This window comes from Megachile rotundata, chromosome 4 (assembly GCF_050947335.1).
Source record: "Megachile rotundata isolate GNS110a chromosome 4, iyMegRotu1, whole genome shotgun sequence".
Lineage (NCBI taxonomy): Eukaryota > Metazoa > Arthropoda > Insecta > Hymenoptera > Megachilidae > Megachile > Megachile rotundata.
The window spans coordinates 19154944-19179034 of NC_134986.1; the positions used below are offsets into that span (position 1 = coordinate 19154944).

The following is a 24091-nucleotide window of genomic DNA, read 5'->3' on the forward strand; positions in this document are numbered from 1 at the left end:
GTAGTTCGTAAACGTGCTATGAGACACCTCCGTCTAATCGGTTCGAACCTTCACACCGAAATGTCCGCAAATTTAATTAGATTTTCGCTATTTTGAGTTTAGTTCACGTTAGATTTACCGAGTATACCAAAATTTCTACCTCGACGGGTCTGACGACTCGCACCGAAATATACGAAAGTTTAGTTACGTTCGGGGGTGACTGCCGCAATGGTAAAGCAAATACAGAAAGTTGAAACGCGCATACGTCTTTGCGTTTACGGGTTTGCTGCTAAAGGAAACGCGAAAAACAGCCGAACGAAGGAGGCGGAATTCTAGTCGGAATTAGAGCTCAAGATAAATAATTTAATATAGAAAGCCACGAAACGTCCGTAGCGAAGGGATTAACGACCCTGAATCTCGCAAACTGAAATTAGAACCGAACTCGAGATTTCTCAGTGTTATGAATATAATAAATTTCTCACATTTGTACCGTAAATTTGCATCGCAAATCCGATTCCCCGTTGCGATGCGCGAGATTAAAGAACGTTTAGACAGTTTGTCTTTTCTTGATCACTCTTTCTCCGAGCCTGAATTATTCGCAAGGTGTTTCGTCGATAAATCAGGTGGATCGATGGCTGGAAAGTTATTCGATATCACTTAGCAAAGTCGTAAACATTGGCGAAAAAGAAGGGGTCGTAGAGGGTTGGTTGTCTCGTGATTGGCGACACCTGGAAAGTTGAGCAAGCGATACAAACAGGGGTACACCGTTGAGAATCGATCGTTGCAGCGGAAAAGGAAACGTCAAACGCGGCAGGTGACTCAGTGGGTGACTCATGCATAATTTATTTTCACTTTATTATAGCGATCGCGTGCAGAAAAAGCAACGCTTTCCATAACTGTCACGACAGGCTTCGTTATGCTAATGATATCTGAAAATTGCAAATGAATTCGTTGGCCATTATCTCGTTCCGGAGTAAAATAACTTGCCCATGCTAAAACGTGAAACAGATGTGCCCGGCTATGTGCTAAATTTTCAAATGGTTATTATACCTGCTATCAAAATACTGCTCCTGGAACAAGTTCAACGTAAATATCGTTTGTGGACTTCTGCGAATTAATTGTTCCGGATCCCTGTACCATTCTTCCCTGATAGAGAGACCATAAATTACCGGACAGACATAAGCCGACAGAAATTAGTTGGAACAGCGGTTACGTCTTGCAAAAGAACTTCTCTTTACTCCAAATATGTTCCACTTCTTTCCGAACCAGTCGCCCAAAAGCGATCCATCGTTTCGTTTCCCTGTAATACTTCGCGAACAAACATTCTTAAACAACGAATTCTGTACTCGTTCCAATTATTCTGACTTTTTTATTCAATATCATTTCGATCTCGATGTCGATGTCTAATATATTTGTCCTGAAACAATTTTCTGTATCGAAAAAAATAGCGAAGACATTAAGGAATCCTCGACACACGAACCACTTTGTACTATACTTAACCCCTTCCCGTGTCATTTATTTAACAGATGCGTCAAGACTAACTATTCAGGGCTATAACGTTAAAACGAATAAAGAAAATTAAAATGCTGTGAGTATTTTATATTCAGGGATCCTTGATAATGCAACTTATAGTTGGACCTAAATTTCAAGTTGAAGAATGTTCAAAGTTTGAATAAGGTGCGTCACATTCGAGCTGTAAGTGCGTCACGAGTGAGACTCGTCAAAGTACGGGAAGGGATTAAGAGTGTATCGTGGCGATAAAAAATAAATCACTATCTGACCGAAGCTCTCTCCGTAAAAGGTTAATCACCTCGACGGGGCGTGAATGTTTCGTAAAGCCGAAGACGGGCGTTTCGTAAAGCCGGAGCCGGGTCAGGAATAAAGACGATGAACTTGTGTTTGCAGTTTCGACGAAACGTCGATGGAAAGCTGCCCACTGGCGTCGATCGGGGATGGTAGAGGGAACGATTTATCAAAAGATGGCAGCGACGTGGAGGTGACGTCCCTGGAGGAGGCAAAATCGGTGATAGCAGCGTTGCGAGCGAGGCAAAGGGCACAAGCGCATCAAATGCTCGCCTGGCGGAGGACTCTGAAGTTGCAGGTAAACTTCCTTCCTCTTTATTCGTCCGTTAAAACGAGGATAAAAGACGCGTTCGTAATTATCTTCTACGTTGGCGTCTTGTCTGCTCGTTGGTTAAAGCCATTATCCGGTAAAAGTTTGAAGAGGTATCGGTACCCGCTTCCGGGGAAGACTAGACGTCTCGTGACGGTTCGCTATTTCGCTTCCGACGTCGCGTGACTACGAACAATCTATTCGATGTTCTTTGCGAAAAAAACCTCTTGAAAATTCAACGATCGTCCGTGAATAATCGACGACCAACTAGATAGCTGCGATTACGTGGAACGGCGAAGATAAACGAGTTCGATATTTATGGAGTACGGACTCTTCAGACAGATAATGAAGAATGGATGGCGAACGTATGTCGAAAAATCCCTCGGTACAGTGTTAACAAATATGATCGTTCGAGCGATCAATTTTAGTTACCTTCGAGTATCTTCCGCGCGCGCTTCGTTACTTATTCAGTACCTAATTAAAACTTAATTTCAGCCTTTCCTTTATCATATTTGCGGTCGGAAATTTCTAAAGATCGGCGAAACTTTTCTAATTTTTCCCAACTTCGTCAAAATAGGACGGAAGAATTAAACTGGAACCTATTATCTATAATATTTTCAAATTAGAAAGTTTTCATACTCGTGGCACAACTTTTGTAATTTTCGTTAATCGCGCAAAAATTTCTGCTTAAACTGTACGATTCCTGAAAGAAGAAGATTCGTCACTGTTCTCATTTTCAAGTTTCCGGGAAGATGACTCGTAACGCTTACGACGACTCCATTTTCGTATTCGTTTCTCTAATGCACTCGGAAGAAAAGGCTCCCGATTTGTACGCATCTACGTTCCAACTTCCGTTTTAACTTGCAATATGTAAATTGCGAAAGGGACGATACACGAATCCTAACCGTTCGTGGTGCACGAGCAAGACGCTAACGAGTTTCGTGGCTGGTGGCAAACTACCGTCAACTTTCCCTGCTTTAAAACTCGCCAAAGTAGCAAAAGTTGCTGGAAGTAAATTTGCTAGTATTTGTAGAAGTTTACCATTCCCCGGAAGGCACAAGTTAAAATGGTTACTTTGTAATTACCTGAAAATAACGTAAACGAAGGCTCCCCGTATAACTAGATCGTCGATAATCCGCGAGGTTACCGTCAGCGGACACGCGATTGCCACCTGTGAACAACAATGAAGAAATAAATAGTCGCTAACTGATAGAAAAAGCATATTATTAACTTTGACAAGGTTTTTGACAAATTTTTAAACGTTGTTTTATGGAACAATGCGCAAGATTAACCGCGTTAACGGATTGACCGTAAAACCGGTGTAGGGGAGACGTAGATCAGACGTGCGATAATTAGGGCCCAGATGACATCGATAAACCGGAAGCAATATAGCACACCCTGCCGTAACCGGGTGTGACGCGTTTTCGATTCGATCGTAATTTGAAATTAATTAGGAAGACCGGAGGCTATGCGCAAACCGCATTACGGTGTTGTGTAGTTATTAGATACGTTTCGCTTGCACTCCATTCGCGTCACTCCAATTTCGTACAATTGACTTTTGTAACATTGACGATACACGCTTTACACAATTATCGATCTTCAATTCCACGAGTTAAATTTACAGTTTCCTTACCAATTATCGTATAATTATCGCGTCGTATACTCGAGTGAGCCTCGAATGAACCAGCATTCTCCAGGCAAGAGATAATCGGCAATTCTGGACAGATTAACACATGCATTATACGTCGAACTCGCTGAGCGGATAATTTGATTATTCCAGGAGGACCTGGTGGCACGGTTGACGAGGGAAAAGGCCGAGCAACTGCGAACGCTGTCCTCGCAGTTGCTCCTGTTCGAATCGAGGCTTTGTCGGAAGCAGAAGGAGATCGAGGCTAGTCTGGCTCAACGGGAATCCATTATTCTCAGACAACAGAGGGTGATTCGACAACTGCAAAGCAGATTGGCTGAAAGAAGCACCGGGACACGGGATTCGCCACCATGTGACCCTCTCGATAGATTGGACAGTCTGGGTGACAGTGACAGTGCCGTTGTCCTTGAAGAAGCTGCCGATGACCTCGCACCACCTAGGTATACTCCATAACGAATCTGCCTTCTCTGCTAAAAATATTGCGACGTAGGAAGTTGGAAATGTAGGAGAATCAATTTGGAAATCGAAAAATTTAGGGACTTAAAAATTCTTCAAAATTGGAGAAAATTAACACGTGTGTCGTTTACCCGAGAGTGCGCGCGTTGTTCGAATAAATGAATCATTGGAATTGACATATTTATACGTACGTCGATAGTCGATACATAATTGACACGCGATAGAATTAACGTGAACTGACACGTTGACTGATGTTGCGCTTACCGGTGCTGCTATAGTATTAAAGTGATTGTGTGTAATGCATTAGATCGATTAAAATCGAATGAAAATAGATTTCCCCATAGAAAATAAATATTACAGCGAGTCACTCGAATGATGTAAAAAAAATAGCATTTTGAACGCGAATACTTTGTTTTCAGATTTCGTTCGAATATCACCGACGTGACGGTGATTCGTTCAGTATCGGACGCTGTTGAGCCGTCGAGTAAATATTCGTCGATGCGACGGTGCAACGGATTCCTCAGGAGACCGGAAATCCTAGAGACCGTTTACTCGGTTGAAGAGGATGCCGACAGCGAAAACAATCAGGACCCGTCCGAGTCCACGGAAAACTCTGAATGCGAGGAACGACGGACAAAGAATTTGGGGAATGGCAAAGGCAGGCTTCAGGATCTCTATGGTAGCTTCGAGAGACTCGCGCAAGAAGCGGATTCCCCGCCCAGCGAAAGACCCAGGGACGAAAGTCAACAGGCGCAGGTGAAGAACTTTTTCGTTCTCGTTTCATCGATTAAATTATAAAACGTATGGAAAGAAAAATTGTGCCGGATCGTTTCAAAAGTATTCCTGTATTTCGTTAATATTCATTTTCTCGATTCAATTTGTTCCTTGACGCTGAACTTGGCACTGATACAAATTGTAATGCTTTTTAAGCGAGAGGACGAAATACAAATTTTTATTCACCATCATTTTCAGGTCACGTACAACAGGGTAATGAGCAATCACAGGTCAGTGACGAAACCAAAAGACGTGAAGTACAAGAGGATAAACAAAGCGAAGTCGAAAAGTCTGGAAGAGTTGAGGGGACGTCTGAGAAACTGGGTCGAGAAGGGAAACAAAATCGCTATATCGTTGGATCAGTCTTACGCCTGAATCTGTACCTTCTGAAAGTATATAATGAATCGTTTAAAGCGGCGATCACAATCGAGAACGCAACGTCTCGTGCGATCGCGAGGGATAATTTTTGGAAATTAACTCGTCGTATGGTCGCCGGGGTATATTTTATTGAAATTCTCATCGCTCCATGTGATATTTACTGTAGTGTTTCGAGAATTAATTAGAAAATATTCCGCATTGCGGAAGAAGTTGCGCGTGGACGATTTTCAACGTTTGTGATATATGCAGGATTCTGAAGAAAAAGGGTTCAGAACTTACAGGGTACTCGCTGAATCGAGGGAATAATCTTTAGCGAGCTCTTTTGGAGTCATGGTGGATGTTTGATTTTAGTCGAAGATTACTCGCTTCGCTTTCAGAAACTATGAAAAGGTGGTCTTATCGCGATCATTAATTTCTACTCTCTTTTCATTTTCGTCGCGTAATCAGAGACATTCGTTAAATGTAAGAGAATCTGTTGTATATGCTTCCCACGAAAGAAACCAAAGACAAAGATACGAAGAGTTAACTCTTTGAAGCGTCAACCTAAATGTCCTAACAAGTTTTCGAATCCTTTCCCGTACGAGTAATAAACTTTCATCGGAATTAAATAAAATATAATATAATAAATGTCACAAATTTTTCTCTTAATATTAAGGAATCCTTTCTTAGTTTTCAATATGATACCTCTATACTTCGGAGCATTTATTGACATTGTACTTTTAAATACAACGCTTATGAATATGTAAGTCAGAGTATGGTAACATAAACTGAATAAACTCTGCATGGCTTATCGACTTTGTTCGTGCACGGTTTATTAAAAAGTTTTCTCGCGAAATAACGAGTGCTACCTGCGAGTCGGAGCCCTTTTCTTTCAAACACGCTGTATAATGATTTTACTGTAATACGACCACGTTATTCTAGTGATAATTACTGTCGCGATTGAAACGATAAGAAAGGGGGAGTAAAGAGAAAGCGCGAGATAATCAATGAATAACAAATCGTGGACTGCAACAATTTTCGCGAGATTTTCTTCTCTTCCTCGTTTTCTCTTGAGCCTAACTTTTGTTATCACGAATCGCGTTGCCAAATTGTATGACGTATAATCTGCGTACTCACACGATGTACCCTGTTCTTCCACGATTCAAATTTTCTTTCCGACCAGATAACGCAGTGCTATTCGAAAAGAATGTTTGTACTTTAAATACGTGCAACTTATAAATTGTACTAAATCACAATTTTCTATCTTTCCTGTACAAAAACATTCTTGGAATCAGTACATAATATCTAGAAAGAAAATCTTGACTTATACACTGTCGAGTATTGAACGAAAAAAATTACATGAATGATATCGAACATTCTTTTAGAATAATGCTGCGTAAGATTCACGTAATCGAGCGAACATTTCGTACCGTATTTCCGGTTTCTTCTTTGTAAATTGCGTTTCACGACGATAGAACATGCTCTATAGCGACGTTCAAATGGATTCCTTTTTTGTCAATTACGAACACTATCGGTTGATTGACGCGAAGCTTCAATCAGAAAAGCGAGACGTACGTTCAATATTTTAAAAAAGGGAAGACCAGATATCTGCGCAATCATACAGACCTGAGCTCAATTTTTTAAGCACTCTATATACAAAGCGATCGAGTACCGTTGATATATCGCTATCTGTCGCGTCGGTTTCTCCTCCGCCTATACAATTTATCTACGAGCGATAAACGTTTCCGATGCATCAAATGCGAGACTTAATCAATGTTGTTCGAGCGTCTTACGAGAGACGCTTCTTTCCTGTAAATCGTAAGCGTTCAACCAAACGTCGCGCTTCAACGTTCAAGAAATGTGCCACCCTTCACTTTTCTATCGAGATTCCGTTATAAACTCGCTCACCGATTCGCTCGTCAGACTGACCGAACCAATTAACGTTGTTTGTAAAGTATAGCAAAATCTTGTTATAGTGCCACTGACTGTAAAACTCTTGGTATCGATCGGTTGGTTAAAAAGTTTCCTAACTCGATGCGAACCGCGTGATGATCCAACTTGCGACATTATCGATAGCGAAAAATGAGAAGAAGTAGTAAAATAGGCATTATCAACGATAAGACATTATGAACAATAATGACTATAGAAATAATACCTTCCTTTTAACCAAATAACTATATTCTACTATAGCGATTGTTTCGATCAGCCTGGCGATTTAACTTCTCAATATATATATATATAAAAGTGAAAGTTTTCTAAACTGCAATCAGTTTCAAATAATCGTATCTGTACATGTGATGCGTTTACAGACTCGTATACAGCACGATTAGAATTGTTCGTTAAGACACGAGGGTCACACTCGGTAGCGTCATATTTTTCGATCGTTCTTTACGACGTACCAATAACACGAAGTAGAGCAGCATCGTTTAATTTATTAATCGATAGGATAATTTTTGCGCCCCTGGTCTTTATAGGAACGAGAGAGAAATCCTTGCGGGTACCTGTCTTTAATTTTAAAACTACGTAGAGCGTTTCCATTTTAAACGAAGTTTCTATTTTCTAAATGTGTCTTCGAGCGGAATTTAAGAAATGAATTTTAATGATAACTATCGACAATCCTTACTTTCGAAGAGGAAAAGAAATATATATATATATTATATATACTATTAGAAAAGAAAAGTCTATGGACAATTCTTTTTCTTTTATTTGTAAATAAAACGATAATATACGTATGTAATATTTTATTGTTAAGATTCCTCGGAATTCAAACAAGATTATCATGTAGATAGTCGCGTTACGCGAGAATCGAATAAATTTTAACGATAGAGAAACGAGTTTTATGTTCCTGTAGGCTGTATAACGAACGGCCATCAACAGATCTCGTGCATAATATATTGCGCGCTTATAAATATACATAATACCTATATAAATAAAAAATCCATATAAATATATAAATATATATATAAAATATATGAAATATGATATAAAATGTATTCAAGTCTACTATCGACGAAAAGAGAATGAGAACGAGAACGATAATTGTCGAAGCTCAATCATCAAAGTATACACGTGGACAAATGCTGCAAACGGTACACGAGAGAGATTGTTATTTTAATTTATGTAAACGATGTAACGTGTATACCGTCGCTTTTTTAGAAAATTAGTAGACTGCTACCAATATTAATAATTAACGCATTATTATTTTAATTAATTATTATTAAACCTCAAATAAATTATGGTATCAAAGTATTGCGTTAATTATTGACCTTTTCTTTCGCAATTTTTGTTATATACCACAAGACCTTGTAGCTCCGAACCATTGTCATTAATTTTTTTAATATTGATGTTAACTGTTTTAAATTTTCAGACTTCCTCCAATGTAACAGGTAGGTTTGACACGCTGAAAAAGTAATAATAAAAAGCGAGTTATTTTAGAAAGCGCATTTAACAGTAATTATCCATAATTTTTTAAATGGAACAGAACTTTAATTTTTTATAAATCATAAAATGAATATATATACGAATTAAAGTTTAAAACGCAGTAAATATTTCAGTAACATAAACATTTTTCATATTGCTTACAGCAATTTCATACCGACTGACGGTAAAGAAGTTTTTGCAATACTATTTCGTCATTGGTCCATTTCAAATTACATGAACCAATCGAACGTGCTTCGATGATCGCCGTTAAAACAAAACAATATGGTCGCTAGTGCGCACAACTGGAACCAAACCGGAATGCGTTGATAAAACTGAATCTTCAGAAAAGTGATAATTGATTTCCGTCATTGTCATGATCATTGTACTGTTCCACGTGCTTTACCTCTTCGGAAAGTTTGTATATCAGAATTATCGAATTAAAAAACAAAAAGCCATAAGCAATGAGGTGATCAACACGCAAAAACCATTAGAGATTAGCGAAAACGATTATAGGATGAGAGATCCTGAAGCACCTCAGGATTTCGAACAAAAATCTATTAAATTTTTTCCACCAGCATACGTGCAAAGATACGTTGCTGTTAGTAATGTGCTCAATAGTCCCAAGTACCAAGGGAAACTATGCAAGGTATACTGTACTAGTTTTTATTCTTTCGTAATATCTTAGGTAATGAGGTATTTACGTACATATTTCTTTGTTTACGATAGTGCATTTTGCGACAGTATACATATCTCGCATAACATTGTAGTAGCAATTGGATATTGACAATGTTTTAAACGAACGATTAAATAATTTATTATTTTTATTAATATTCACTGATTTTATAAATAGCCATATATTTTCTTTTGTAGGCCGTTGATTTTGGATGCGCGGAACTTGATTTTTTAGTTTACCTAAAAAATACAACAGGCATAAAAGAGATATTATGCGTGGATACTGATAGAGTTTTGTTAGAAAATTACAAACATAAGGGAGGCCCATTAATTTCTGAATATTTACACACGAGAACAACTCCTCTTGTGGTTGAAATATGTGAGGGTAGTGTTACTCATAATGACAAGAAACTAGAAAAGACTGATGCTGTAATTTGCATAGAATTGTGAGTTATCGTTTTATATATGAAATGGACATTCAAGTATCGTTATTTCGTGGAAAGTACAAGTATTTTCGTGTTACAGGATCGAGCATTTGTATCCAGATACTCTGGAAGAGCTTCCTTATAATATCTTTGGATTTATTAAACCAAAATTAGCCATAATAACAACTCCTAATGCAGATTTTAATGTATTATTTCCAAACTTTTCTGGATTTAGGCATCCTGATCATAAATTTGAATGGACTAGACAACAGTTCCAGGATTGGTAAATAAACTCAACTTCTTTTAATTAAGGGTTGTAAGTTGTATTTGCAATGTATGATTTTTGTTGACAGGGCTGAAAATGTTATTACAAGATATCCAGATTACGTAGTAACTTTTGAAGGTATTTGCAAAGGACCAGAAGGTTCTGAAGACTTAGGATGTTGTACTCAAATGGCAATATTTCATCGACTAAGCGAAAAAGATAGTTGTAATACCGGCATTGAGGGTTTATTTGTAACTGTAGCAAAATACGAATATCCGTTTCGTGTAGACAATCGTTCTGACGAACAAAAAATTCTCGACGAGGCTGAATATTACATTAGACATTTGTCCTTTCAAGATAGCGATATGGAAGAGGAAGTACCGTTGACGAAATTATTGGACATGTTAAAATCATTTCATATTTCTATAGAATTGTTACAAGCGATTTTAGAAGAAGCTGGTTGGACGGTCACGAATCGTGAATTAGGACCGGTTGTACTTGTACCACCACATTCAACATTTTCTGACTACAGTACCGTGGGAGAATCTTTTTGGTCTAATGGCTATAATTCTAGCGATGAAAATGAGTGGAATAGAGATCCTGGACCACCTGCAAATTCTAGATTTTTAGAACCGGACCTCGGCTCAGAAATTTGGGATAATGAGAACTGGAACGACGAACCGAGTATCGTTATTCCCCAAAATAATTCTGTCATTGAAGGCAATACCTATCTTTTTGACGAAGAAAACATTTTATCGAATAACATATCAGAAACAATAAGGGACATTGAAATCTCGGAAAAGTACAGTGAAACTAATAGCGAAGGAACTTTAGCTCCGGAATTCTCATGTTCGAGTACCACTGATCATACAAGCATCGACGTTCTTGATCATTCATTTCAGTGTAATTTACCATCAGATTTCAAAGAATCTGCGAGGCTTCCTGATTCTTCTTTTAATACCGACGAAAGCTCAAAGAATGATTCCTTTGTTGATTTACCGTACTCTTTAGATACGCAACAATCTACTTTGTCAGATACCACATCTAAACTTAATCGAACGTTAGATTTCTTGCCTTGCATGTCCGTTTCCCGTGCATCAACTTCGCCTGAACCATACCTTTTACAAACTGTTAAAATGGACCAACATTTGACACACGACAGTATGTGCAATCAAAGTATGAGTAATCACTGGATGCTGAACAATTCTCTTGAACAGACAAATGAATCATTGAACATTACTGCGAATGCGAGTAATGTCGAAGACAAGAAGTTATTGCAAGAGAATAATTTTAACGATAATCTTCTACGTAATATATATGTAAATACCTCGTATAAAGAACCCGAGGATTCTGATTTCGAACTTTTAAGCAGTAAGGAAAGCGTGAGTCCAAAGTATTCTAATTCAGATCAGGTGCAAAGTGTTCAACAAGAATTACCATTGAGCAGCAACACATCGATTAGTAGTTATACCTTGACAGAAAGTCAACCACAATTTACAAGTTCACCAAAAGTTAGTACGAAGGTGAATACTGTAGATAAGAAAAGAAGATCTTTAGACTTAAACAGGCAAACAAATAGTTCCAGCTCATTAAAAGGACTACAGCAATCTTGCTTAACTAGTCTCAGTAGCAATAATTTGTTAGAAAATAAGTGTGAAATATCTTTAGGAAGCAATGGCAAGACTAATTGTAACGAAAATAAGAAGCCTTTTCGTACACACGATATAGAAATATTGGAAGATAAAAAGGATCGAACAGATAAATGTAACGATGATACTCTGGTAAGCAGCGGTGTATCGATGTCAAACGAGAAACAAATGGCAAAGGATTTGTCGACAAGGTGTTCTTTAAGCAGTAATAACAGTGCAAATAGACATGAACTGATACAATTAGATCTTGCTAGTACTCTTAATGCAATTAAGGAACAGCCAAATTTCTGCGTTGTACAAACAGCAGAGCAAAATGAGCTTGCCATAACACATACAAGTAGCTTAGAATCAATAAATTGTGATAAACAAGTTCCAGTAACTGTTAAATCAGAACCTTGTCTGGATTTTGTCATTGACAAAAGTGAAGGTAAGACTGAGACAAAATCCGAGTTGCACGATATTTGTAATTTAAGAAGCGATAAAAATACAGATACTACTGAGTCGTATAATCATGCCAAAGAGATTAGTAGTTTAGAATGCGAACATCTTGTATCCAGTGTTCGAGTAGAGAATACACAAAATGTTCAATCCACGTCAGTATTAACAAATGAAAAACAAATTGAATCTAACATTGAGAATCATGAATTCGCGTGTAAAAGCGTAAATCCAAATGATTTAGAAACAGTAGAAACCATTGAATTGAAGAGTTCTCCAGAAACTGTGGAAACTCCTCCTAAGAGCTGGTCACCCGAAGTTATGGATTCTGGATATCCAAATTCAACTTCGGCTCCAGATATGACACCAGAGTACGATTTATCGAGCATAGCTCAAGATCACATATCAGATTCAGAGCCACCGAGTATAGCGGAAGCACCGAGGCTCGAAGCACCCGAGATAGTTGAAGTTGTAAACGGAGACCTTGTGAATAACAACAGAGATAACGAGGGTAACAACATGATCGCTGCAGAATTAAACGACTTAGAAGATTTGCAACCATTAATCGATGTACTTGAAAATGATCTTGAAAACGAGAATGATATTTATGTTCTGGAAAATGGTTTTCCCTTTTGGCTGTTAAGAATACTTAACATGGCCAACCCTATTGATGTTGAAATGCATATGCGGGATCACAGAGAAATGAGGTTTCCAAACGAAGCAGCAGGTAACTGGTTATAAAAGTTTTATAAAAATTATTGATAAATATTGTTTTAACTTATCTTTTTATCTGCAGGTGACGATGTGCGGTACATGAATATAGAACATGATGAGGGCTTCAACAGTAGTTCTGCAGAGAACAGTAATTTAGAAAACAACGAGATGGGAAATGACGGCAACAGTGATGCTAGTTATAATATTGAAAATGATAACGAAAATGTGTCAAATAGTGATAGTGGAAGTGAAGAGTGGGCTGCTGCAGGTGATTCGTGATGCCATTGAAATGATACTTACTTAAACGCGGTGTCACATATCATTCTTTACTTTGTTTACAAAATGTAAAGACAAGCTCTAAGGTAATTATCGTGTACATATTTTCTTTTATGTTCCATATATCTTTTGAATAATTTATTAATTTTTTTTATTACTGTTATGGATATTTTGTGATACAACATTCATAAAAAAACAAAAAAAGAGAAGGAAACGTTCAACAGATTTGTTGAGAAGAACATTTTTTATTTTATACAAAGAGGCGGATAATTTTCTTTTCTAAAGATATTTCGTTATTTTCCTATAATTATCTAGCTGACATTATATGATCGTGCAAAAACAATTTCGAAATTTGTCTTTGCATTCTCTTTGTAATGACAAATTAGTATCATTAGCAAATGTAAAACAGTGTTTTAGTAGCGATATCTGTATACTGTTAGTAAGATTTGCTTGTTACCACTCGAAGTATTAAGACGTCGAATTTAAAAAAAAAAGAAAAAAAAAGCAAAAAAAGATAATATATATATATATATATTTTCTTACAATTTTCAAGACTTTCTCGTCGTGTCGTTTAAGTACTTAAACAGGATTTGTAACGGGCTATTTTACCTGTATATGGTTTACAAAAGTTTATCAATGCGTTATGTTTTTGTCTACTTGCATCCGTTTAATAAAATGTTCCATTAATTTATAATAACGTTTTTCATTACGTGTTGAGATCAATCAAAAAATAAAATGATACATCGTTTCATTTTCACGATAACGATTTTGGACAAGTAAAATAAATGTACATCTTCTCAATAAACATTTTTTTTACTACTTGGTTTAGCACGCTAACTGCCACATTAAAACTATTTAAAATTTCGTAACTTCCAGTACCTAATGCGCATATTTCTAAATAAATAAGTAAAAATTAGGGGTTCTTATAGAAATGCAAGTGTCACGAATACGTGTGTGACATGGCAGTCAATATATTAGATGATTCGAAGAATCAATCTAACTAGTCTATCGTACGCTCTTTTAATACAACAAGACCCTTATGAAATAGACAGATATGATATCCTTCTTTATTTCAATAATAGTGGAATGACATTACAAGGTGTACAGTGATACATACGTAGTAATCCTAAATCTTTACATGACTTGTTAGTAGTTTGTCTCTAATAGATATTGATTTCTTTAATATTTACAGAAAAGTATATTATCCTTTATTTCGTGTAAGACGCAGGATTATTATTGTTATTATTAACTACTTGTATGAGTTTCTAAGGTGAAACTTTGCCATTTATCGTGGTTGTGTGTATATTATATATATTATATACATACATATATAATATATATAAATATAATATTAGAGTACATATTACATCAACAAAATAAAACCAATTAAATTACTAACATCTTCAAAGAAAAAATGGAAAATGAGAAATTATCGTTACCAATCTCTTCCGTAAATTGTACGACGCAAGATAATGGCACGATATCAGTAATCCTTGATACCGTAAACAGTCAAGACCGTTCACGGTTTCAATCATAAAAAATAAATTAATGCGCACTTTTATCGAATGAATGGCACTAATTACGAAACTAGATTGAACAATCTAAAATATACTCCCAAGCGTTCATTTTATTGTTCGCGCGAGTGAATTGTTTATGAAATGTCTGATCAAATTTTGATCTTAAGTGGTGTGCCTTAACATAATTTATAGCCTTATGTCTAACTTCTTACGGACTCGGTCTAAACAAAGCGCAAATGGCAATTAAATATGCTTCTAAGTCTCACATTTTGTACGCGTCATGAATTAGCAAACTTCGAAAATCAAACTCTCAAAAACAAAACGAAGTATATATTTAAAAAAAAAATAACAACTAGCCCTATGGTATAATATGTTGTCCAGGCTGTTACAATTTATGAAAAAAGAAAAAAATTTTTTAACGATTATTAAGATCACCACGAAATAATCAAACGCAAAAATTATGTGAAACGTTTCTCTTTTATTTTTCACTAATTTAGCGTTCATTTAAATAGTTGTGAAAACGTTCAGTATTATTTGGCGTGATAAATATTTGTTTTACCAAAAATTGCCGATTTCTTGATTATAAAATAAAGTGTTGCTCGAATAAAAAAAGAACGCACTCCTCGTGTGCTTTTGGAATGTCGTCGTAATAAATTGATAGAGAAAAGTAAAATGAAACTGCAATTACATGATCCACTTTGTAGTCCATTGACAATGGAATCCTCGATATCTGCAGTGTGTTACGTTTGTTAGTTGCCTGAGAGTACCATTTATGTACAGTAGATCTTATTAGCACTTCTATTGTTCCATGTCTTAGACTAGTTTCATACAAAACGTAGTGAACTTATCGCTAACATCTATTGTAACGTTTTTTGTATTTTTTTCCTTTGTATACGCTCTGCCTTTGAATCGGTTGTTTAATACAGAACCACTTTTTAAAGCACGAAACATACTTGGCGAATAATATCAATAAGATACGCACCGAATTTAAGTAAAAAAAGAAACGAGTATACTAAAAAAAAAGTAACAAATATCAACAAGTAATATCTCAAGATCAATAATCAATATCGTAGGATAAAGCTGCCCTCGCTAAAAGCACGCGACGAATAGTGCATCTGAGGAACCTGACGAACAGTATACCGAGCATATATCGTTAACAGACCGAATAGAATACTACATGTAATTATGGACGTACATTGTGTATTCAAAATTGTGTCTGACATATGTCTCTTTCTTGTAAAGTACAAGTTCTTCTTCCAACGCTTTCCCTAGTTAAAGTAACCTTATTTTAATATATGTATATGCATAATATTCACGATTAAGTTTGCGTTTCTGATTTAACATAGCCTTTCTAGTTTGAACATACGTACACGTATACACTTGAATCAAAATACTTACTGCATCACACAAGTTCTTTAAGGTTATCGCGAGTTTCGCGATTACGGGAATGTATCAGGTGATGCATTTCACCTCCAGGTGCGCTATCTCGTCTTAAATCTTTCATCAAGGCTGGAGCGATCACTTCTCTCTTATTCGCCGCCTCTTTTATGCTCGACAACGTTTTGCTAAGCCACGGCCAGCTATTTCTCGCCGCTTGAAGTTCAGAAGCAGTGGCGTGCAACTGATGCGTCAAGTCCTATGAAGCAAACTAGCCTTGTGATCCTTATAATTCTAGACAACGCATACGAATAATATACGGTACATGTATTTACCTGATTCCTACATTCAGCCTCAACGTGAGCCAGTTTAGTTTGGGCTAATTCCAGTTCCAATTCTCGTACCCTTTCTTGTACTCTGTGCAACATGGGATCTATCCTATTTTCCAAAGGATGCGCAATGTCTGCTAATATGTTGGACGAATCCATTATGCAACTCCTACATTTTTCACACTTGGAAACCTTAGACTAGAAGGCACAGATGTTTCTTATAAAACGTCGACATTTTGAATTTGTACATTTCCTAATCTAGTGTACGTCACTTACCCGTAACTCGCTCAACGTTGTTTTGGCAGCATTATAATCGTCTTCTAAACGCTGGCAGATCTAAAAAAGACATTGCACCCGTTAGCACGATAAAAATTAGTTCACTTAAACGAATTAGTCATAGACATTCACCTGTTTGTATTCAGCAATGATAATATTGCTTCGTCGACTTTCCGCGTCTGCCCTCGCCACTTCCCGTTGCAACATCTCTTTAATTTGAATCAATTCAGCCTCTAATCTTTGTTTCTCTTCCTCGTTCCTCGCCACTGTTCCACGTAGCTGTTCTACCTCGTTACTATATTCATCCGCATTTTCTTGTGCTTCTATATTACAGACAAACATTACGCGTCAGTATGCATTTTACTTCAATCAGCGCGACATATTAGAAATAAGATAAAAACATTTCTGTATAGATATACTATCTACAAGAGCACTCGTATCAATTTTGTAATAATTTTTTTTTTGGCGGAAATGATATTTTAGTGTTCCATTATTAAAATCATTCTTACTCTTTATCAGTAATTTTACTTCATGGCTCATGGTTCTGACAGTAGAACATTAAAAACAGATGGCTTCAACGTTACTGACGGACACGCGATATCTTGCGAAAGCAGATACCGATGTCCCACTACACATTGTTTGGTGAAGAACATAGCATACCCAATTTTAAACTGCTGGCACGGCTATTAACTAGATACATTACCTATCGTAAATTACGAATGTGTAGATAATAATGGAATTTTAATGTTCAATTCATAAAATACAAGGAAACTTAATTTCCTTAAAGCCATTCGCTTTAAACCAGTATAATATTGCATTGTGTAATCGCTATTTTAAATTGTAGTATTTTTTACAGTATGTTTTGATATTTATCGGTGCTCGTAAACCTTTACAACTTTTTATACAAGCCTTTGTTAAACCTAATTTCTTACCATATTGTATAGGCTAACTTACAGAACAATTTTTAAATAGTGCATACAATCTGTTCTATCTAACAGTTAGTAGTTAGTAAAATAAAAGCTGGAAGCGTATTTTACAAGTACCTTATTACATGCAATTCCAACCGAAGCAAAGAAATCAAACCAAGAATGTTTGAGGAACAGGATGTACACAGGTAAATTGACAAAACTAGAAACGATGTTCTAAATGGACGATTTATTTCCAATAAGAAGTAATAAATAATTTTTGTATAAAAATAAATATAAGATAGTATACAAAGCAACATGGCTGAATAAGCATGAAAATATTTTATTATAAACAACACAATTGTAGAAGTGTACAAATATTACAACATAAATAATTTGATAAAAAAAATTTGATCAAAAATAGAGAATTATATTAATTATAACGTGTAAGAAGTGCGTATTGATGGTAACAAAAAAAAAAATGCTAATAATTTTTGCTTCGTTAGCAGTTGTAAAAAAATACCTGTGTTAAGCATAACACAACCAATCAATGAAAAATGTGCAACGGTACGATACAATTATCAGATTAATTATTATTCTTGCAAGTCTGCTGAATTTAAGGGCGTTCTAGTTTGAAACTATGTACAATCGCGCGAACAATACTTTTGACAAGAATACTTATTTGACGTGATACGACATTGAGTAGGGATAAACGTACACGACAATAGCAATGATATTAGCATACATATATTTTATGTTTCAACAACTGGTTGAAATCTTACGCTTGTGTATAATTATCATTGAATTCGTGTTTTATCAGCGCATTTACACAGCTTGCAGCTCTGCTGAATTTTACAGAGTGTCAAATAAATGATGGAATTATACCGAGCGAAATGCTGCGCGTTATATAAAATAGTTCATTTAAAAAGCTATATATATGAAAAAAAAAATCTATAAGATCGTTAAACTTTATTTTTGAGTATATTAATCACCTTTTAATTACTTTTTCATGTCTGTGTTTTGCTATAAAATCCTTGTCCTTTTTATACGACAATCAAAATTTTATATCATTTTCTTTAGCACCTATCTGTTTTAATTAATTATCTTTTAATAGAGAGCGATATAAATTGCAAAATATATATCAAATAGTACTAACGAAGAAAATTTATTAAACAAATTTTTAACGAGACTAGATGAACTTAGTTTATCCTTTACGCGACTTAAACAACATCTAGTACGTATATTGATGAACTAGCACCGCATTACTGACATTAATAGTAAGATCATCACCATCTGGTAATCAATAAAGGGTTGACGATTTTCTTAGCAAACGAGACTAGCAGAAAACGTTATATAGTTTGATTTAAACTCATAGTCTACTCTATTTTAATAAGTAGAGAAATCGTGTAATTACTATTGAAGATATCTGTCACCCAAGTTACGTAATCGAAGGAATAGATTTTTAAAATGTTATGTTTAAAGTATCCTAATTTTAACCATACGGAAACGTATACGTGTGTGGGAAGCTTCAATGTAATAAAAATAAATTTACAACCTCTCACCAAAATTTTCTCAATTTTATACAGATTGCACATGCACACAAAATACCATAATATTGTTTATAGTATCAGGTGACTTGTCAAATGGCACTGTAAGTGTTCGTGAGATTCAAATATAAAATATAAAATTACCTTTTAGCGTCATAAATTCTGCTTCGTACTTCTTCAACTTCTTTAAGGTAACCGAGCAAGCTAACTTCATTACGTAGCGTGATACTTCTTCGTTTCGGCAACGTTTGGGCAAGTGTACCCGGAAGTACTTCAATATACTCTCGAAATCCAACTGGAGCAGTTCCTTTTTACACAACTAGAAAACCAAACTTTATTCGTGACTTGTTTCTTAAACATAACGATCAATTGAATACATGTATTTGATATCTTACCATTAATAGCGCAAGAGCGACTTGGAACAATGTATCGAGCCCTTGTAAAAGGAACACATCAAGTATATGGAAAACAAGATAAAGTGGAAACCTGGCGGTAAATAAAGTTAAAAACCATTGTGCAGCGAACATGTGTGTTTCTACGCCACGATCACAGAAGTGTTTATAAAGTTCTGGCAACTGATCCTAAAAAGAATCTATAATACTTAGTATATACATCATTATTATGTGGTAATAAGTAACGAGCATATAACTAACCTCGATTAATCTGTTCAGCTGATAAAATCGCATATGGAGATTGTCAAATCTATCCTTGTACAAATCTCTTAGACCATAGTCGTACATCAATTTAACCAGAACACAGAAAGCTTGTTCCTCCGGCATCTACAAGAAATACCTAACGTTTTTCTTGTCATTAAATACCCTAATAGATGACTGCGACAGATATAGAAATTTTCCTTAAATTATAGGCACTGGATGACTGTTACTTACGTGAAGTAATAAACTAGCAACTAAAAAACTAAGTCCTTGACAATATCCAACTTCTTCATCGTAAACTGCGTACGCTCTACTTATTCTATACAAAGAATCTTGTCCCAAACCACCTGTTTCTTTGAAATAGTCATGGGCAGGAAATGTTCTACTAATATCTCTTAAAATAACGCTTTCGCAACTGCTTTCCTGTAGATACAAATATAATATAACACCGACCAAAGTGTATATCTATATTCTCATACGTTGTTTCGGTTTACCTTAGTAATTAAAGTTCTATATTTATCCATCATTTCTTGCGAATTATTACAGTTACTTAAACGTTGCCACACTTCCCCGCGTAGAGCTTCAGGAATACCTTGCTTTGTAAGCTTTATAAGAAGTTTCGGACGTTGTTCGTTCACTTGCCAGCTATCTAACACTTCTGCCCAACTGGCTAGTTCATCCGCGGAACAATCCTTTGATACCTCCCCCGTTCCGCTTAGCATTGGTTCGTCACCATCTTGTACAATATAAATATATCATTGATACACTGGTCATACTTTTACAAGGAAATAAATAATCTGAAACATTTATACCTGAATCTATTTCTTCCTTAGGTGTAAGTGTATCAATACTAGTCAAAGACGGTGATCGAATCAATGAAGCTAAATTGAGAGCAAGATTTAATCTGTTCCTGTCTAACTCTCCTGAAGTTTCGATACTTTGTACTTCATAGTGAACTTCTGTTCCATCTCCAGATATTATCTAAACACAACAATTAATACGTGTAGAGTAACTACACATTTGAATGAATAAAAGATTATATTCGTAATAATGCCGTACCTCTTTTGAATTAAGATAAAATTGTTGTACAAGATTTCGTTTATTAAAATACCAAAACCTTTCATTCTGTGGAAATACTTTAACCGATGTTTCTATTATAAATCTAACAGGTTCTCGAATATCGCGTATTACTAAATCAACAGCAACTGTCATGAACGTTTTTCCCTCTCTAGGAATTTCTACGTTAAGTGCCTCTAAAGCTGGATCTGCAGGATCCCAATGTCCACATATGTTGTAACATTGTTTGTCCTGTATTATTGGGCCAGCATTGACTTGCTAAAAACAATACTTCGTTAATGGAATATTCGAAAAAATATTATTCATTGTCGATTATAAAAGTTTAATTTTACCATTTCAAGTAACCGCATGTCACTGTGTTTCACGTTACGGCCAGGACTAACAAGAACTCCAAAGCACCTTTCAACTTCAAGTGTAATTCCTCCTTCCTTACTGGACACTTGCTGAATACTTAAACACACTTGTTTAGCCACGTTACTTCGCAGTTTAAAACAATTTCTGTCTTTAGGAACTGTACTAAAACCTCCCTTTCCATCTTCTTCCTTAATTTCCATTATTACTTCAAAAATAAATACCCGAGAATTGGTTTTTTCACTTCCGATATTAAAACCATTGAAATCACTTCCCGTTAAAGAACTAGTCATTGATCGTGGTATTCTGTGAAAAGCTTTCGAAAAGCAAGCGGAAACTTGCCCCACCTACAACGAATAAACGTACTTTTATATCTTAATTAAAATTGGAGATTATTTTATAAGATCTACACATACTGCTTCTGGTATGTCACATCGGAAAACGTGACACTGGTATATGGCAGATTCTAATGTATCCCCATGAGACCATGTAAAAGCAAAACATGCTGCACATGGACCAGTACTTTCTCCACGTGCATAAAACAAAATCCGCTGTACCTCATAATGTGCAATTGGCTGTTGAGTAGCAGCATCGTATAAACTGCCATATAACGAAAATAATAAATAATTTGATATAAAGAGATTAGATTGGAAAATACGGAATTTTAGGTAATACATACACAACAGAACCTTGAGAACTGCTAGGTACAGAAACAGAAACCTTGATTCCTAAATTAAGAGTCTGTTCTGCATTTAAAATGTTCATATTGTGTTGTATTTCAGATTCAGATTTTGGTACATTGATTGCTGCTGCTCCCAAATAAGTTACACCATTAAAAATAGTACATTCTTGTTGTACATGAGCTAAAGAATTCACTTCTATAATATAACAATGTTTCATAATGTTATAGCTGTCTATCAACATGTAATATTTGAAGAAAAAGTTATTGTTTATACCTTCATCAATAAAATCTTCTGGTTTCATGATATCTTGTTTTTCAGATGTAACCATACAAGAACTTACATCATAAAATTTACTTTGTCCTACTTTTTTTGTTTTTGGTTGATTTTGTTGTACACTGCTCACTATTTTATACTCGTTACTTTCCATTTTTGAGTCTTCTGTTAATACCTACAAATTTTATCAATAATTCGGATAAATATTTCCATTCAATGGTCAAGATAATATAGATTAAATGTTGATAAATATCAGGAATATACACGAACCTCACGAAGATTATTCTGAAGATCTTCCAAATTGCCATTGTTGGCAATTTTCAACATGGGTAGTTCAATTAATGCTTGCTGCTGTTTTCCGTTACCTCTATCATTTACAAATTCATATTCATCGCTTGTTGCCACTGATTCCATTGATTTAACGCTCATACTATCCTCCATAACTATGTCTACAATAGCGCATATAAAATTATTGCTTTTTCATAATGCATGACATAAACTAAATGCAAGTAAACGTTTAGATATACATTTTAACATTGTTTAGCAGATTAATGCACACACATGAAAATTCATATACTTCCAAGTAAAAGAAATCGTTGCAGTAAATCTAAATTAAAACAAAGTAAATATCCAATTAACATTATATGAAGCCACATATTAAATCTAAAGATAAATTGAATCGTGTGCACACTCTACGTAAGAAAGATACTTAATGCTCGTGTTCTATTTATGGAATAACAATGAATCAGAAGAGGAAAATGCTTCTCACGATTGATTACATTTTAGTCGCTATATTTCTCAAGTACAATATAATCTGTATATTTAGAAGACTGGGAATACCATTTGAGTAATGAATTCGATGGGAACAATTGAAGTCAACAGGAAAAATTTTCACTCTGTGGATTCTGTAATAATCGAACGTAAATCTCGCAATTTATCGTAGCACGGTCCATTTGAATACGAACAAAATAATTCACTCGGTTGCGAAAAGCAAAACAAGCATCGGGCGTACAAAGTTCGACGCGACATCGTTAAAAACACACTAACTCGAATTCATAATGTCGATTTGATTGTTGAATGTTTCGGATCATCTGAAATGCATCTCTCGAGCAAATCGAACAGGCCTCAGTTCGCGTGCTTTACTTGCTCGCCTCTAATTTTCACCCCCAGCAAAGAACAGGGATTACCCTCTCGCTGGCTCCAAAACTCGAGGTAACACCGGTGTCTCTCCTCGCATTACCGTTCATTAAAGCCACGGACACACCCTGATTCCTCGATCCACGCATCGATCTACCCACGTTTGCACGATTTTTTCAACTGATCCGTTAACGTTTACATGATTTTACACGAGTTGGAAATAAGTTCGTTTGACAGAAAGGACAACCTTGGCGTCAGCCATTCGAGCACTAAAGTTCCGGAAGTCTCGTTTGTTACGACGAATTACGGATGAATTACTTCAGAGCGCGCAACAACTTCGAATTGGCTCGAATACTTATCGTTTTATTCTCTACATTGATATTCATTAATTAATTATATTTATATTTCTTTCTATTGTACAATATCAATAATATATAACTGTTTTTAACTCGTCGAAATATTTGCATATATGTATATATATTGTCAAATTCAAAAAATGTAAAGTTGTTCACATCACAGATTGTAAGTTAATAATAATAATTGTTTTCTGCATTGACGAAACGTTAAACAACATATACGTATCAGTCTGTAAGTATATTACTTAGTATATTCAGTTTTTATCCCGTTGCATTTTTAACATAAATCTATCAGTATCAGCGTATAAACATTTATTTTGTCATTGTACGTGTACGCATCAACAAAACTCATGAAATACATTAAAGATTTTAGGTATTATATAAATATAATAATTACGATTAATATCTTTATATATTTAAACTATTT

General features: G+C 35.5%; 3 protein-coding genes across 13 annotated transcripts in view; 2 read left to right on the forward strand and 1 right to left on the reverse strand.

The window, feature by feature from the left end:
* LOC100881413 (uncharacterized) overlaps window positions 1-8573 on the forward strand; it is a 72370-nt gene extending 63797 nt beyond the window's left edge. For all 6 annotated transcript variants that reach the window (XM_012291427.2, XM_076531128.1, XM_012291450.2 and 3 more), the window contains 4 exons: window positions 1885-2080; window positions 3873-4180; window positions 4616-4952; window positions 5169-8573. In XM_012291427.2, the coding sequence (XP_012146817.1) occupies window positions 1885-2080; window positions 3873-4180; window positions 4616-4952; window positions 5169-5345 (1018 nt within the window). In that variant the 3' untranslated portion in view covers window positions 5346-8573. The remainder of the gene's footprint in view (window positions 1-1884; window positions 2081-3872; window positions 4181-4615; window positions 4953-5168) is intronic.
* A 432-nt stretch (window positions 8574-9005) lies between these two features.
* On the forward strand, window positions 9006-22615 carry Hen1 (Hen1 methyltransferase). Of its 3 annotated transcripts, none has more exons than XR_001096795.2 (6): window positions 9006-9393; window positions 9618-9865; window positions 9945-10127; window positions 10198-12920; window positions 12990-13269; window positions 17681-22615. XR_001096795.2 is itself a non-coding variant. In XM_003699849.3 (5 exons), the coding sequence occupies exons 1-5, from the start codon at window positions 9121-9123 to the stop codon at window positions 13184-13186; spliced, it is 3624 nt and encodes a 1207-aa protein (XP_003699897.2). In that variant the 5' UTR covers window positions 9006-9120; the 3' UTR covers window positions 13187-13273. The 3 variants fall into 3 exon arrangements, 1 of the variants encoding a protein (XP_003699897.2); XR_013038022.1 differs by having other exon boundaries at window positions 21998-22615; XM_003699849.3 differs by lacking the exon at window positions 17681-22615 and having other exon boundaries at window positions 12990-13273.
* GAPcenA (GTPase activating protein and centrosome-associated) lies at window positions 14221-23499 on the reverse strand. Of its 4 annotated transcripts, none has more exons than XM_012291370.2 (18): window positions 23359-23499; window positions 23012-23076; window positions 22442-22620; window positions 22172-22346; window positions 21895-22093; window positions 21773-21815; window positions 21197-21562; window positions 20847-21122; window positions 20600-20768; window positions 20282-20523; window positions 20022-20210; window positions 19788-19913; window positions 19530-19715; window positions 19279-19453; window positions 16815-17005; window positions 16683-16742; window positions 16413-16604; window positions 14221-16336 (listed from the first exon to the last, which is right to left on the reverse strand). In XM_012291370.2, the coding sequence occupies exons 1-18, from the start codon at window positions 23406-23408 to the stop codon at window positions 16103-16105; spliced, it is 3117 nt and encodes a 1038-aa protein (XP_012146760.1). In that variant the 5' UTR covers window positions 23409-23499; the 3' UTR covers window positions 14221-16102. The 4 variants fall into 4 exon arrangements, with proteins under 4 accessions (XP_012146760.1, XP_012146743.1, XP_012146767.1 ...); XM_012291353.2 differs by having other exon boundaries at window positions 21632-21815; XM_012291377.2 differs by having other exon boundaries at window positions 14221-16348; window positions 21632-21815.
* Between the last annotated feature and the right edge of the window lie 592 nt (window positions 23500-24091).

Coding starts and splice junctions, on each gene's coding strand:
- Hen1 (XM_003699849.3), top strand. CDS start 9,121: ATGATCATTGTACTGTTCCACGTGCTTTACCTCTTCGGAAAGTTTGTA. Junction 9,866..9,944: donor GCTGTAATTTGCATAGAATT/GTGAGTTATCGT, acceptor TTCGTGTTACAG/GATCGAGCATTTGTATCCAG. Junction 10,128..10,197: donor AGACAACAGTTCCAGGATTG/GTAAATAAACTC, acceptor TTTTGTTGACAG/GGCTGAAAATGTTATTACAA.
- GAPcenA (XM_012291353.2), bottom strand. CDS start 23,408: ATGCGAGGAGAGACACCGGTGTTACCTCGAGTTTTGGAGCCAGCGAGA. Junction 23,077..23,358: donor GTTTTGGAGCCAGCGAGAGG/GTAATCCCTGTT, acceptor CGATTATTACAG/AATCCACAGAGTGAAAATTT. Junction 21,563..21,631: donor GATGTGACATACCAGAAGCA/GTATGTGTAGAT, acceptor TATTCGTTGTAG/GTGGGGCAAGTTTCCGCTTG.